General features: G+C 47.3%; 1 protein-coding gene across 2 annotated transcripts in view; it reads right to left on the reverse strand.

Moving 5' to 3' along the window:
• Nucleotides 1–17,262, reverse strand: part of ABCC2 (ATP binding cassette subfamily C member 2) — a 354,899-nt gene that overhangs the window by 216,986 nt on the left and 120,651 nt on the right. For both annotated transcript variants that reach the window (XM_085606294.1, XM_085606296.1), the window contains exon 5: nucleotides 10,087–10,209. In XM_085606294.1, the coding sequence (XP_085462420.1) occupies nucleotides 10,087–10,209 (123 nt within the window). The remainder of the gene's footprint in view (nucleotides 1–10,086; nucleotides 10,210–17,262) is intronic.

The following is a 17,262-nucleotide window of genomic DNA, read 5'->3' on the forward strand; positions in this document are numbered from 1 at the left end:
AACCAATGGGCCCAACATGAGAAAAACTACTTCTTGTATCTCTCACATAAGTGCATGACCTCTTTCAGCTATTTTCTTTACATCTTTGAAGCAGGATGAGCATGCTTATAAACTAATAGGAAGTAATCTCCGCATAAAGTATCCACATCCCCCTCCGCTTTGCCAATGTCATGTTTCTGTTTATTTCACAGACACCCAGACATCATCCACGTTTACTTCATTTTCTAAAAACTCAGCAGTTTGGTCCTGAAGAAGGTGGTTCTTTCCACTGAAACGCGCGTTGACCGCGACATTGTTTCCCACACGACTGCAACATTACTTTTGGACACAGAGAAAATTGATAATCTCTCTACTCTGTTTGTCTGAGAATTCTGACCAATCCAAGAGTTTTATCTCTCACTTTCTTATATATCTTCTTCTCAACTCACTTTCTTTGTGTGAATGCAAGTATGAGTGACAAGTTATTGTTTATTGTATATATTACTAATGTCTAGGATGATGTTTTCTCTCTTTTTTATATTAAATGTGCAATGTGTCTGTATCAAAATTTATAAATGTAAAAATGTTTTTTTCGTTTTCCTAAATTATGTGTAAATTGCAAAACACACAAAAAAAAGATATAAATTAAAGAAATGTTTGTTATCTAAAAATGAAAAATGTCTTATATGGTTTTTATATAAATGTAATATAATTTATGTATGACATTTCAGATTTGGGGATACAGAATCTAAATAGATCAAAGTAAAAGTATATAGGCCAGCTAAGAGGTTTCTACTTTATTGCGTATTCCCTACAGCCCATATTCCTTATCAGCGGAAGAAGCCAGTATTTTCGTGCAGCCTTGTAGGCTGGGCAGAAGAAAGCCACATGCAAATCAGTTTCCTCCTTAGCATCGCAAGCCGGGCACTGCTTTGTAGTAGAAGCCGTTGACCATGTGCATGTAAAGGAACGGAAAGGCAGTGTGCTGTATCTCCATTGGAGAAACAGCTTCCGCGCCAGTACAGGGGAAATGGGATCTAATACTTTCTCGAACCTGTAGGAATCCTTGCTTTGCAGAAACACGAAGGATAAGGACCCCTGTGGTTGAGTGGCTTGGGTCCTGGCTATTTTGTGTTCATGATATACATTAGCCAGAGACTTTTTGGAAATTTTTGGTGCGGCTTTCGCTGGATCAATCCATAAATCGGGGAGCCCTATTTCCATACAAGTGGCTTGGATGTTCTTGACCCAAGGGATATTAAGCACTTTTGGGTGGTTCAAGAGTTCGACCAATTCCGCCCGATATTCTACAAGATCATTACTGCTCCACAGCCTGCGCCAGAATGCTATGGGTCTCAGACTTATTTCATCAGCTAACGGTCGTAGGCCCAAATCAAGCCACAGGGGGAGGAGCGGGGTGCTGGGGGGGAGTGCGGTTATCTGTCTTATGAACTTATTTTCCGTTATTGAGAGACTCCCGCAAGGCGTATGGCCCCATATTTCCGCCCCATACATTATCGCTCCCCTTGTCACTCAAAATTACTGCAGGACTACATTCAACTAAAATACTTGGTCCAAAACATTTAAATCAGAATGAGTATCTGCCTTATCTACCACGTTAGTTACTGGTCAATGTAAGAAGGTTAATTAAAGCTGTAATATACTGCTGGGTGATACCCACTGAACTCATAATATCTTTGGCAACACACTTTCAAGCACCACTTGGCACATTTACTTTACCCAGGGGTGGCCTGAGTGTTTTTAAAGACTTATAAGACATAAAACACAATGCACACTTTCTTACACATCTCTCCAGAGCAACATCTATGCTAGTCCACCATTATAGCTTATCACCACATTTGGTTTGTAGAATCCCAAAGTGACCCTCATGGCCCATCTTAATAATGAGACTTCTCAAAGTTTCCAGTTGTGCCTCTCAATTCCCTCTAAATGCCATCCCATTGTTCTCAGGCAACCCTCACCTTACTTTCTCAAAAGGTCTTTCTAACCTAGTCAACTCCGATTTGGAAGACCGCCCTTCCTCACTACATCATCACATTTTGGAAAACAACATTGTTGCCATAGCCGCGCTACCATTTAACCATACAAATCGCAGTAATGCACAAATGCCACTTTAATTTCAATCCACACATCATCCATGCATTCTTCAAGTAGAACCAGCATTCTTGTAAGAAAATGTGCAACTACATTTTTCTTTCCAGGTACATAAACTAGTTTGTACACAAATCTTGCAATCTTCTTGATAATCTGTTAATCCTCGCTCAGGAATTAACGTTGCCTTCAGCAGTTACCTGGGGTTTATTAGTAAATGTTTTTCCCCATACAAAATCCTTGAAATCTTCCAAGGCCCAAACACACCCTAATATTTCTCTTTCAATAACAGAGTATATTATTTCTATTGGTGACAATGAATGTGACACATATGCTATAATCACCTCTCTTCCACTTTTGCCAACCTGTGCTAGGACAGCTCTCAATCCTTTGCTACTCCCATATATTGTGATGATAATGTCTGCATCAGAGTCAAAACCATTCGAATGATAACATTCACAATAGCTTTTTTTTTTTTTTTTTTTTTTTTAAACCGTTTATTGCAATCTCAAGATAATACAGGTATGGGCCTACAACCTTCCGGCCGGCCGCTAGAATGACAGGAGCATATGACATACATACAAAAACACTTGGCGTTGCAGAGGAGCAAAATCAGGAGGTATCAGCGTCGTGGGCCACATCACTCTGACCCCACAATACGGTTTCATTTTACACAAACAACACAAAAACCACACCCGCAAGGCAACCTGCAATCGACAGTAACAGCACGTGCTCCCCGAATGGGGGACCCCAGCCATCCACAGGAGTCTAAAGAGGGGAAGGGGAACAGATCGAGGACTGGGGGAATTCCGTGCTCGGGGCTAGGAAAGGAGTCAGCTAAGGGGACGGGGCTGATGAGGCCGCAGGCAGCAGTGGTGGCGCGCAGATACCCCCGCGGTAGGCGTTCCAGGGGCCCCATACTTTCACCCATGCCCCAGGCTTACCCCTCGCCACATACACCACCTTTTCTCGGAACATGCACCAATCCATGTGTTCTTTCCAGGCCGACACCGCCGGGGGCCTCTGGGATCCCCACAGTTGGGCAATGTCACGCTTAGCTATCATATATCCCAGAGTCACCCATCGCGTCTGCGGAACCGAGTAGTCAGTTGGTTCCCACACATTCAGCAGGCATCTCCTCGCTTCAGGCAGCAGCGCGACATGCGTAACCACTCGCAGGACCTCATGCACACCACGCCAGAATCGCTCCACCTTCGGGCATTCCCACAAAATATGCAAAAAAGTCGCCAAAGCACCACACCCACGCTTACACAACCCATCCTCAGCATAGCCCATACGCAGAAGCCTTGGCCCCGTCATGTAGACCCGGTGGAGTATCTTAAGCTGGACGAAGCGAAGGCGAGCCGGTATGGCCACCTCCTTCGGAGAGGCCACCGCGGAAATCCAGTCTTCGTCGTCCAACTCCAGCCCGTCGGCAACCCAAGCCTCGCGGAGGCCAGTCAGCAAGCCCGAGCGGTCATTAATCAATTTTTTGTAAATAAGGGAGATCGTGCTGTCCGGAACGTGGCCATCCAGCACTCTATCCTCCAGGGGGGAAGACTCCAGGATGGAGGCGACGTCTGGGAAGACGGAGCCCAGTGCATGACGGACCTGCAAGTACCGAAAGTATTCACTGCCCTGCAGCTGAAACTCCGTCTGCAACGTCTCGAATGTTTTAAATCCCCCCCTCGTCCAGAGGTCCCCCACTTTACTGATGCCGATCGTGTCCCACTTCTCGAAGCCCTTCGAGGTCCACAGGGAGCCCAATCTCTCAGACGCGTACAACGGTGATGCCCGGGTCAAACGGTCCTTCCACCCCATAGCTGCATTAGCTGCGTGCCATACTCGCACCATGACACGCGTAGGTCCCGTCAGGCGGGGGTCGGGCGCGCCAGAGTAGAGCGCTCGATTATAATCGCCACCAGGCAGGAGCATCTTGTCCATTTCAAATGCCGGGTTTAAGGCGGGCCCGTAAAAACCATGATTAATTGCAGCCAGCTGGGAGGCCCAGTAATACCGTTTAATATCCGGGAGGGCAATCCCCCCGTCGTACCATGGGAGCGTCAACTTCGCCAGGGCAATACGCGGCCTCCCGTCCCAGAACAGGCGGCGCTGTAGACTCTCCACCTCACGGAAGTAGCGCGCCGGGACTAAATCCATAGTGTTCTGGAGAGCGTACAGGAAGCGTGGCAACGACATCATCTTAAACAATGCCGCCCGGCCGAGCGGCGAAAGCGGCAGGCGCCGCCAGCGCGCGACGTCCTCCTTCAAGCGCTGGAGGGGGGGAAGCAAATTCCGCTCGTAGCGGGCCTCCGGGTCCAGAGTAATGTAAACCCCCAGGTACCGAAACCCCTGTGAGGCAATCTGGATCGGACAGCCCCGCGGGAGGACGGGAGCCTCCCCGGAAAGCACATACACACATGACTTAGCCCAGTTGATGACAAGGCCTGAATTGCGGCCGAATGAGCGCAGAACATCAACCAGGACAATCAATGTTTTACGCGGGGAGGCTAGGTACAAAAGGATATCGTCAGCGTATAGGGACACGCGGTCCTCATATTCGGGGGTCCAACGGAGACCACGGATGGAAGGGTGCCACCGCAGCCACTCCGCCAGGGGTTCCAAGGCCAGCGCGAACAGGAGCGGCGACAAGGGACAGCCCTGTCGTGTGCCCCGTCCCAACTCGAATGGGACCGATACTCTTCCATTCACCATCACCTGCGCCAATGGGCCCGAATACAACAATTTGACCCAGCTGATGAACCCCGGGCCAAATCCAAACTTCGCCAGCATGGCCCAGATGTATGGCCACTCGAGCGTGTCAAACGCCATGGTGGCGTCTAAGGACGCCAATATGGCCGGCTCCCGCACAAACGGGACACGCGCGAGCACCCCGTGCAAGCGCCGCAGATTAAGGGCCGTGTTGCGATGGGGAATAAAGCCGGACTGGTCTTGGTGGACCAGGTCGCCCACCACGCCGACCAGCCGGTTGGCTAGCACCTTGGCGAGGATTTTGGGCTCCGCATTCAAGAGCGAGATAGGCCGGTAGGATGTAACCCGGTCTCGAGGTCTCCCCTCCTTGTGGATCACCACGATTGTAGCCAGACGTTGGTCCGGCGGGAGGGAGCCCAGCGAGTGGGCCGCCAGGAACATCGCACGGAGGTGGGGTGCCAGTACATCCGGTCGCAGCTTATACAACTCGATAGGAATGCCGTTCGGGCCCGTGGCCTTGCCGGATGCGACCGAGCGTATAGCGAGGGCAATTTCGTCGGCGGTAGGAGCGGCATCTAACGACACCCTGTCCTCCACCGAAAGGGAAGGCAGCGCGATATCCCTAAGCAGGGCATGGGAATCATCCTCCGAGCAGGGAGAAACCGGGGAATACACCTCGTGAAAATAATCCGCGAAACAAGAGACGATGTCTTCTGGCTCGGTGACACGCACACCATCCATCCTCTCAATCAGCGGGACCACACGACTCGCTCTCTCCTTTTTATCTAACCATGCAAGCAGTTTACCAGCCTTATCACCCACATCATACAGTCGCCCCTGTTGCTCTCTATAGAGGCCCCTGGCCGCCTCCGTGACGAGGGCCCTGTAGGCCGCCTGCTTAAGTTGTAGGACATGTAGTGCAGCATCCGTCACCCCACCCTCTATGTCACCCTCCAATTCAGCGATTTCGGCCTCCACCCGGGTCACCTCCTCCTGCTCGCGCCTCCGGGCATGGGAAATAAAGGAGAGGGCCTCCCCTCTAAGGACTGTTTTGAAAGCTTTCCACAGGGAGATAGCCGAGGGGACGGACCCCACATTCTCATCGAAATACCGCTGCAAGGATTTAATCAAATCAGCGCGAATGGTGGGGTCGCGCAGGTACCAGGCATTGATTGGAGCTACTCTGCCCTCCCCCCTCGGGAAGACATCAACGTGCAACAGGAGCGGGGAGTGATCTGAAATACCCCGCGCCAAATGGCGCACCTCTCCTACCCTCCCAACATAGGCCGCAGGGACAAGGACATAATCAAGCCGTGAGAGGCTACCATGGGCACCCGAGTGGAAAGTGTACTGCAGCTGCGTGGGATGTTTTAAGCGCCAGCAGTCCACCAATCCCAGTGTATCTAAGAAGCCGGACAGCCACGCCTGCGCCCGGGGGAGGTCCCTAGGGGGGTGACGATCCACGGTCCCAGAAACCACCGCATTGAAGTCCCCCCCAACCACCAGAAGCTCCCCCGGAAGGTCAAGGAGGAGGCGCCCTAGGTCTGCAAAAGTCGTGGACTGTAACCCCGGTGGGTCGTACACTGATACAAAGACAACTACTTTACCCTCCATTCTCCCCACTAAGACAGTGTAGCGTCCCCTCTCATCATGGCGCACCTCGTCTATTTCCAACGGGAGCGAGTTCTTCACCATGATGCCCACCCCCCGTGAGCCCGACGTGAAGCCCGAATGGGCCACCAAACGATAGCCACGCCGATTCATGGCACAAAAGGAATTACCAATAAGGTGTGTCTCCTGCAGAAAGACCACATCTGGCAAAAGTCGTTTCAAATACTGCAGGACCACACCTCGCTTAATCCTATCCCCCAGTCCGTTAACGTTCCAGGACAATAAAGTCAGGTCCCTACCCCCCATCACTTACAGAAGCCATCATTCGTCCCCCCGAGAGCACCTTGAAAACACAAATACAATAAAGGGTTTGCCTTGCGGTAAAAACAAACAACACCCCAACCCACCCATCCCAACAGAACTCCCCCCTCCCTGCACCCCTGCATGAGCCCAAATAGCCCCCCCAAAGTGCAGTGTGCCTGTCGCCCCATGAATGATTATACTAACTAGTCCCCCAGAGGAGGAGGGAGAGCCCCCAAGAGACCCCGTACCACTTCCACAGGAGGGAGACTTAACGAACAGTCAAAAATGACGACAATGTTGTCCAGAGCAAGGCCTACTATTAGTCCCTCAGTCCTGATCCGGCGAGCCCTCCTCTCCAACCGCGCCCCCCCCACCCCCCCGGCCCCGATCCCCGGGCAAGGAGTCCAACCAGTCCCCGGCTGCCTCGGGACGATCAAAAAAGTGCGTGCGGCCATCCACCTCCACCCGCAACTTAGCTGGAAAAAGCATCGCATACTTGAGGTTCAGGTCCCGTAGACGACGTTTGACTCCGAGAAAGTTCAGTCTCTGCTTCTGGACCGCTGGGGTGAAATCAGGATAGAAGTTCACATCCATATTGTCAAGTCTGACCGGTCCTTGTTGCCTAGAAGTCTGAAGGATAGCATCTCTGTCCCGAAAGTTGAAAATCCGGGCAATGAGAGGCCGCGGAGGGGCTCCGGCCTTAGGTCTTCCTCCGGGAACCCTGTGGGCACGTTCCACCGCAAAGAATTTACTCAGCCCCCGGGGCTGGAGATGGGTGAGGATCAGATCCTCCACAAACAGGTCCGCCGCCGCCTCCTCACGTCCCTCCGGCACCCCGACAATGCGGACATTGTTCCTCCGGGCCCGACCCTCGGAATCCTCCAGTCGACGATCCATCAGGGCGCTCGCCTGGCCGAGCCGGCGCACCTCCTTTTGGAGGGCCGCCACGTCCGCCGTAAGGCCCGAAGTGGTGTGGGCCAAAGAATCGACCCGGTCATTGGTCTTGGATAAATCGGCCCTCACCAGGCCAACATCCACGTGGACCGAGTCAATCTTTTGCGCCAGTGTGTCAAAGCGCTGGTCCACCGAGGCCTTCATCTCGGCGATAGCGCCCATAACATCTCGCAGGGTCAGATCCGCGGGCAGCGTAGGAGCATCAGTCGGGCCCTCAGGGGACCGATGCGGCACCTCGGGAGATCCCTTCTGGAGGGTGTAGCGGTCCATGCTGTTGGACTGATGGGCCGCGCCACGGCGGGTCGATTTCACCTTTGCCCGGTCGCCATCTTGCTTTGTGGACATGGTTTCAGTCCCCAAATCGTGCCAATCACCTCGGAAAAGGTCGACAAACCAGTTCACGGGCTCCGGGGGGGGGGCCACCACAGGTCCGCAGGACGGATCACAGCCGGCGGGCCAGCAGGCACCCCAACGAGGCCACACCACCGCACACCACCCCGCAACCCAACCTCGCCCGAGCAGCGAGGAGGGTGCAAAAGCGAAAGTGAAAGTGCGGGGTACGCGAGTCGCCCAGCCCTGCCCGCCGCTGTTGATCACTTTGTCTCCGGATCGCCCCACAACTCCAATCCGGGGGGCCGGCGTGGAGAAGGCCGCAAACCTCAATCGGTGTTCCCGCCGGTGTCCGAGGTCCAATTTGGAAACGGAAAACGGGTGACACCTCAGCTCGGGCTCACCAACACAGTCCCCTCATCTAGGACAGGATATTTTCAGGATTTATGTAGGAGGTCACGGAGGTCCTCGGGAGCCTCGCACCTACGCGGCCATCTTGGTTGCGCGCTAGGCTCCTCCCCCCCCACAATAGCTTTTTTGATGTTTCAATAAAATCTTGACATGATTTTGACCATTCAGACTTTACCTCATTCCTCATTATTTGCCTAATGTAAAAGGACGTTTCTGTAAATTTAGGAACATGCTTGGCACACATCTCCTGGAAATCCAAAAAAAGATTGCAAATCATTGTTGCAAGTAGGAATAGGAGATTAACAATAGCTTTCATAAAGGAAGGTTTAGGCTTAACACCATCCTTCCCAATAACATGTCCTAAATAAGTCATACTATTCTCTGCAAACTTGTATTTGGAATACTCCACAATGAGTTTCTTCTGTTGCAAAATACTCAATACTTTCCCCAGCCTATGATCACATTCTGCTTTGTCTTTCCCAAAAATCAAAATATCGTTTTGTTAAAAAAGTATTTGTTTTAGAATACTCACTAACAGAAAAAAAACATATTTTCATACAAACTCATGACTTTTTCATCTAAACTTATATTCACTAAATTCTTCTTTTTCATCACCCACACTTTTATGACTTGCCCTTGTATAATGCATGAAAACTTTACAATTGCTACATTCTTATGTTATTGCAGGACAAGATTCGCAGCTGTAACATCTTGTAGTATCTTTACATTTTTTCTTCCCAATACTACCATTTCTGCCATTCCATTCGTAGTTGTTGCCTTTAATTCTACTCACCATCTCACAGTCAGTACTTCTAGAATCACTCTGGCACATATCCAGACACACTATAGCTATAATGTCTTTCAAGGCAGAGTCTTCATTGAACAGCAGCCTCTCCTGAATAGATGGACTACAAGCATGTATAACCAACTGGTCCCATATCACCTTTTGCTGTAATGACTCAAATTTACCATCTATAGCAAGTTTTATGTGCTTTCTATTGATTGATGACTGATTGATGTCAGTCATCAATTGACTCTTGTTTATTTTGTTTTCTCTGAAACAATCTGTATCTAGTAATTCTAATACTAACCTTAGGAGCAAAGTAAGTAAGTAATTATCAAAGTCCAATAAAACACGGCTAAAACTTTAGTGTCTCCAGATGCACTTCCCTTAGTCATTTGTTTCTCAACCGCTGTTCTAGAATGCTCATAACCAGAGAAATACCAGCACATCACGAATACAGTCATAAAAGTATTTACCGTCATAACATTCCTTCCTGTCATATTACATTAGAGGAAGAACACTCTCACTAAAGCGTCACTTTCAGTGTGATCCTAGGTTATAAACAATGCAGCCAAAACTGTCATTTTACTTTCAGTTAATTATGGGTGCAGTGAAAGAACTTATACTACTGTCATTCCCAAAACCAAAAGATCTGTACTTGTTATCATGTGCGTAGGAAAATGGCAGCCTACCTTTACATTTACAAACACCCTGGGGACATGAACAAACACAAGCTGTGGCATTAGGAAGAGCTAGGTTATATGCAGCTAATCAACAGAAGCTGCCTAGTGCCAAAATGGAGGCAGATGATCATGTGGACGGATTATGCTTCATAACACTGATTTAAGACAATATCGACATGCAATAAAGAAAAAAGTTATATTTGCAACCTTTTTTGCTGCTTCCTCCGTTTCAAATGAGATATCCGAAAAAGCAGATACAATCAAAATGATGACTTGGAGGCCATAGGAAATGAAGAAAAGGCAGACACGGGGAACATCGACCACATTACCCTGAAATGAAAGGGACAGAAAACATGCTTTATGCCTCAAATCATGTGTATAGATAACTAGAGAATTCCACATTTCAGAACAGAAGTAATTGCCTTTAGTTGCCGTTTACTGACAAGCGCTCAGAAGCTCTAACCCCGTGCACTTTGTTTACTTTTAGGTGATTTTCTCTGCATAGAAAACGACAGTGCAGAAAGCAGACTTGGAGCATTTCTACAAGGAGTAGATTTATTGTTCTTCCTAAGATTCTGGCTGCAATGGTGATTTTTGTTGTGGCTGATCCAAATGCTTTCGAGAGTGTAGAGTTAAAGCTCGGAAATGTCAATATTTTTATGTCAGGCTTATTATATTTCCCCGGTCCCCTGGAAAACGAGATATATCTCAAGGTTCTTCCACGAAGCGCAGACTCACGAACTCAGCAACATGTCAGTAGGTGATTGCAGAATAGCTTTCCCAGGTATTTCTATTACTCAATATTTTTAGTGGGGAAAAGTTGGGCATCAATAGTAAGCGTAAACATGAAGAACGAAACATCCACCCCAAAGACTTATTCTGGAGTGGAGTGGATGGACGGATGGAGTGATGGACTGACAGATAGGATATACTAACCAGGTATGATCTTGTTAGCAACTACAATGGATTTCACAAGCACTGCTCTTTGTCGAGTAACACTAGCCAAATGTAAAACATATATGGAATAAAGTACAGTTATTCAGTTGACATGCTGAAGTGCCGCAGATAGATCCCATTCTCAGCCCACCTACGGCGCGGTTTCATTATCAGCAGGTGGGAGAGGGCAGTGAGTGTGCTGGTACGGGTCTCTGTCTCAGTGACAGGCAGCAGGCAGGAAGCAGTAAGTGGGTAACCAGGTGCGGGTCCACTTCCACATGGTCACAGGCGCTGCATTCTCAACATTACCTGCACTGTTCTCAGGAGACGCGTGAAGATCATGCCAGACCTGTCACTGCCAGCTCCAAGCCCAGCTTGACCTTGACTCTCAGCCCTAACTGCACCACTCCATCTTAGTCAGCAGGGAGAGATTAGAAAATCCTGTCAGTGCCGCACCAGCATCAAGAAGCGATCTGCAGGCTGGCACTGTAACATCATTACTCTCTTGTAATAACTTATTACAAGTGAGTGGTGACTTTTAGTTCTTATTACCAACATGGTATGACGTCAGAATGCACCAATGATAAGGGAATAACTGATTGATTTTTATTAGATAGATTAGTGTCTGCCAAGCATTATATTGAAAATACATAACACATGACTATGTAGTTAAATCTAGAATGTTATGTAGGGGGTCCTGGTGGCATAATGATGAAACAAGACCAAAAGCTCGGTGGTTTGCAAATTATCATCTGAAGTCTATGTTAGCTTTATGATACACAATGCACATTTTAGAGATTATGGGCCCGATTCCCAAACTGAATTTTGTAGTCTGTAAAGTAGGACTAAAGTAGTAATACCAGTTTACTTCAAAATGCAAATCACAGACTGAGGAGAATAAATCTGCACCTCTACCGCTCTTATTTTTCCTATGAAAAGATGCTCAAAAATGTAAGTTTACTACTTAGCAGTAAATGTGAACGGGACCATTAAGAGTGGCTGGAAAAGGGGGAATACCTATTACTAAATGAATTTATTTAGGTAGCAGTAAGGAGGGGTTTAGGAAGGGCGATGGAGGTGTACAGACACCCACCCATAAAAGAGTAAGCTCACTGCTATTCATAAACTGCACTTCTAAAGCTATCAAAGCTAAAACTGTGTTAAATGTACTGCATGTCAGACCTGCAGTAAGTCAAGCGCCACAAATGGCCAACCACTGGTACAGCGAAACCCTCCTATTTTTTTTTTACTTTAAAAAATAATGTATACATATATATATTCACTATAAAAAACAAATGTTACAGGGATGTTGTAGTTAGGAAATAACATTAAAAAGTAGATATTCACTGGAAATAACAAAGGTTACAAGGACGTTGTAGTTAGGAAATAGAATTTAAAACATCTTAGAAATGTACTGAAAAAAAGAAAGATTACAGGGATGTTGTAGCAAGGCTCAGATTTCACTCTTACAAAACCATTGAAATTCAGCAGTTATAGTTACCTGAGATAACAATAACTTACGCTCCGCAATGTACTGCTTATGACCTCACATATTACATCACTCATGACATGGTCAGTGACATCATCGATGACATCTCAAATGACATCACTCATGACATCATTCAGTGAGTGTGAGTTTTTCGTAAACGTTTCTGAGACTTGAAGATATATACTAAGCTACTACATAAGTTAAATTACTATTCTTTCTGTACTTCTAATGAGTGATAGTATTTCTTACATATGTTATCTGGTTGTATCGCTGTCTGAGTGGGTGTCTGAGTGGCTGTATGGGCATGTGAGTGTCTGTATGGTTCTGCCAGTGGGAGTGGATGTATGTGTCTATCGTTGGGTATATGGGTCTGTAAATGGGTTTGTGAGTGGTTTCCTGGGTGTGTGAGTGGTTTTCTGGGTGTGTGAGTGGTTTTCTGTGTGTGTGAGTGGTTGTATGGGTGTGAGGGTGGTTCTATGGGTGTGTCAGTGGTTGTATAGGTGTGTGAGTAGGTGTCTGAGTGGTTTTCTGGGTGTGTGAGTGGGTGCGTGAGTGTTTTTTGGGTGTGTGGCATTGTATGGGTGTGTAAGTGGGTGTGTGAGTGGTTCTATGGGTCTGTAAGTGAGTGTGTGAGTGGTTGTATGGGCGTGTGACTGGGTGTGTGAGTGGTTGTATGAATCTGTGAGTGTGAGTGAGTGGTTGTGTCAGTGGTTGTATGGGTATGTGTCTGGGTATAAGTTGTGTGAGTGTGTGAATGGTTCTGTAGATGATGTTATCAGTGATGTCATTTGACATATCATCAGCAAGGTCATCAGCTATGACTCTGACCATGAGAGTGATGTAAAATGGGAGGTCATAAGCAGTGCATTGCGGGGGCATACATTATACTTAGCTCAGGTAACTATAACTGCTGAATTTCAATTTGTTTTACGGGAGAAATCTGAGCCTAACTAACATCCCTCGAAACTTTGTTTTTTTTAGTGAATTTCAAATGTTTTTCTTATTCTATTTCTTAACTATAATGCCCCTGTATCCTTTGGTTACTTCAGAGACTGTCTACATTGTTTCTAATTCTATTTCCTAACTGTAACCTGTAACCTTTGACAGTGTGTGTTAAAGGCTGTATAAATCAAAAAGTGGGTGTGTGAATGTCTGAGTGGATCTGTGAGTGGGTGTGTCGGTGTCCAAGTGGTTATGTGAGAGGGTGTGTGAGTCTCTGAGTGTGACTGTAAGTGGGTGCATGAGTCTCAAAGTGGGTCAGTGAATGGACGTGTGAAGCTCTGAGTGGGTGAGTGAGTGAACGCATGACTCTGAGTGGGTCTTTGACTGGGTGCATGAGTGTCTGATAGGGTCTGTGAGTGGGTGCATGAGTTGGTCTGTGAGTGTGTGCGTCTTAATGGGTCTGTGCATTGGTTCATGAATCTCTGAGTGGGTCTGTGAGTGGATGTATGAGTGTCTGAGTTAGTCTGTGGGTGGGTGAATGAGTGTCTGAGTGGGTCTGTAAGTGGATACACGAGTCTCTGAGTAGGTCTGTGATTGTGTGCGTAAGTCTCTGAGTAGGTGTATGAGTCTCTCAGTGGGTCTATGAGTGGATACATGAGTGTCTGAGTAGGTGTGTGAGGCTCTGAGGGGGTGTGTGAGTGGACGCATGGCTGAGTTGGTCTTTGACTGGGTGCATGAGTGACTGATTGGGTCTGTGAGTGGGTGCGTGAGTGTCTGACTTGGTCTGTGAGTGGGTGTGTGAGTGTCTGAATGGGTCTGTGAGTTGGTGCATGAATCTCTCAGTGGGTCTGTAAGTGGATGCATGAGTGTCTGAGTTAGTCTGTGAGTGGGTGAATGAGTGTCTGACTGGGTCTGTGAGTGGGTGCTTGAGACTCTAAGTGGGTCTGTAATTGGATACATGAGTCTCTGAGTGGGTCTGTGAGTGGGAACATGAGTGTCTGAGGAGGTCTGTGAGTGGGTGCGTACGTCTCTAAATAGATATGTGAGTCTCTCAGTGGGACTATGAGTGGATGCATGAGTGTCTGAATGGGTGTGTGAGTGGGTGCAAAAGTCCCTGAGTAGGTGTGTGAGTCGTTGTGTGAGTCTCTAAGTGAGTCAGTGAGTGGGTGCATGCATTTCTGAATGGGTCTGTGAGTGGGTACATGAGTCTGTGAGTGGGTGTGTGACTCTGAGTTGGAATGCGAGTGGGTGCATGAGTGTCTGAGTGGGTCTGTGAGTGGGTGCATGAGTCTGAGTGGGTCTGTAAGTGGGTGTAAGAGAGTGTGAGTGCATCTGCGAATGAATGCCTTAGTGTTTGAATTCATGACATTACATGAGGGCGCACTGAGCATCGCGACGAATTAGCAAATATTGCCTGTAGAAAAAAAACATTTTTCAACATGTTGTACACATAAGAGGACCCACAAACACCAGTATATTCCATCCATGGGGTCAGGGTACCTCTACCCTGACCCCTTATAGCTCTTTCAATGTATACTGTCAACCCCCGGGGAACGAGTCCCGTTACTTGAAATAGCGGGCACAATTTTCTACACATGATTTTCATGTAAAGGCCATGCAATTCATTGGATATACACAGAAATGGTTACAGTGTTAACATTGTATTTAAACACAAGAAATGTTTATGGCAGGTTGACAGGAGATCCTTTATAAGATTTGACAAATACAAATATGTGCATCTGATTGGCATATGATGAAGAACAATATACAACATGAACGCTATTCTGAAGACCCAACATGATTTGAATTTTTACTAATGTGATGTCATTTATTAATATTTATAGGATGTGCGAGTATGAATGTTGGTTGAAATGTTGATATGATGTAGGTATGAGCTTTCACATATTGTTCTAGCACGTTTCTCCCAAGTACTTCTAACTATATTGACCTGATAAGTATGTGTCTTTCATTATTTGGACAATTTTGATAAGATTTATGAAAAGTCTATTGCATTTTCCATGTAATATGTGAATAATTTTATGAGGACAATAAACAAATAATAAAGTAATCAGAAGCTACAGTGGATCGTATCGCACTTTCTATGCCCCAAATGTACTGGATTAAGTGAGTTGTTAAATTGAATAGACAGGTTGCTGTTGGCAGTCTTTTCTAATTATGGCCACAACTTTCTACACAGGTTGTGGCCAGCCAATGACAGCATTCCTGTTGGCACGCATATTCGTGATTAGTTGTGAAATAGTTGCGAATACTTCGCGACCCAAGAGATACAAATTTGGATTTTCTTGAATAGCTTTAAAAATACTGAATGGATTTACACCAAATAACAACAAGCATTTACAATGCAACGGTCTCGGCATTGTTAAAGTTAGATCTATTGGCATTGCTCATGACATTTTTTTTGTTTATGTTTTTGTTTTTAAAACATGTAAAGAAATGGCATTGTTATTTACAATGTCAATAGCTTAATCAGTGTGTGTGTAGGTGGCTCTGTGTGTGGGTGCAAATGCAATAGGTCTCGCATTTGAGAGTGATTAAACTATTGACATTGTAAATAACAATGCCGTTTCTTTAAATGTTTTAAAAACAAAAACATAAACAAAAATAATGTCATGAGCAATGCCAATAGCTCTAACTTTACCAATGCCGAGACCATTGCATTGTAAATGCTTGTTTAAAAGGTGTTTGGTATAGTGCCTGGAGGCTTCAAGGTGATGTGAGGGGTGTGTTTCAACGTTCCCCAAACACGTGGTGCAGTACACGGAATCTGGAAGGAGGAAACGCAGAGACGGCTCGCCACCAGCCTTATCTTCATTCATTCATCGTGATTTGAACCTCTTCCGTTTGCAAATATTTTGAAGCAGATTCATAAATCAATGGAGCTATCGTTATATATCGTGGGTCTTTCGCGACAACCTATTGACTCTGAAATATCAGTAGAGCTTGAGAAAGGAGGAGGCGTGACTGACCACGACCCAGCTTCGTATGCCACCGACAATTAACGAGCAAACGCACTTTGCTTTCTGGGATTTGTAGTTTCTTTTGCTACTAACCCATGGGTCTACAAGTCCCAGAATGCACAGGTAACTTAGCCGAAGGCCCGCTGCTGGGTGCAAGTGTCACACACCGTGTGGCCTCTTGCCAGCGATCTGGCAGAGACGCCCTGCAAGCAGAAACCGGGTGGGACTGGGCTCTGAGTCACCGCAGGGCATGCTGGGAGTTTCAGGTGAGGCCGACAAGGCTCACCTATACCTGGAATCACCAGAGCTTCTCCTCAGCTGGTTTCCTTCATCAAAGGGTGTCAGTTCTGTATGGTTGTAAATATAGCGCTTTCTATAACACATTGAGGCCTACAGCGCTTTTCGGGGGATCAGATTGCATTGTTTTTAAGGTGCTGCAGGTTTAGGGACGTTCTTTATTTAAACACGGGTGGGAAGAAACAGCTGGTACCCGCAGCTGTCCGAGGCCTTCCTGCCGCCCCCCCCCCGCACACAATACTGGCCCTAGCGGCCCCACCCGTGGAATGGGGGCCCTTGTCACAGTTTTAACATTAGCTTCCAGCTGCGAACACGTCTTTTACGAGACTTGGACCATGAGGAGGGCACGATCAATGGTGCGAGGGTCTCTCACGTGAACACAGCGCTAGATTTCTATGCTAAAATATCAAGGTGCTACATTCTTTAGGCGCTGTGTATAACAACAGCCCCTGCAAAGAGACCCCCCCACACTCATCCTTACAAGGGGGGGGGTGGGGGAGACCTGCTGTGCACGAGCACTCGCAGCCATCCAGCTGTAAGTGGGCAGTGATGCGCCCAGCCTTGGCTCTCTGTCCCAATCCTACCCAAGGAAGGATGGACTCTAGAAACAACCGCTCACCGCTCACCTATCCGAGAGTTAAGCAACGGGGCAGCTGTTTTATCTGCTTATAAATAGCACATTTCAGTCCATCGAGTCCTGGAGTTGAGGAGGGTGGGGGGAGTGTACACTTACATTTACAT

The sequence above is a fragment of the Triturus cristatus genome, chromosome 1_2 (genome assembly GCF_964204655.1).
Source record: "Triturus cristatus chromosome 1_2, aTriCri1.1, whole genome shotgun sequence".
Taxonomy (NCBI): domain Eukaryota; kingdom Metazoa; phylum Chordata; class Amphibia; order Caudata; family Salamandridae; genus Triturus; species Triturus cristatus.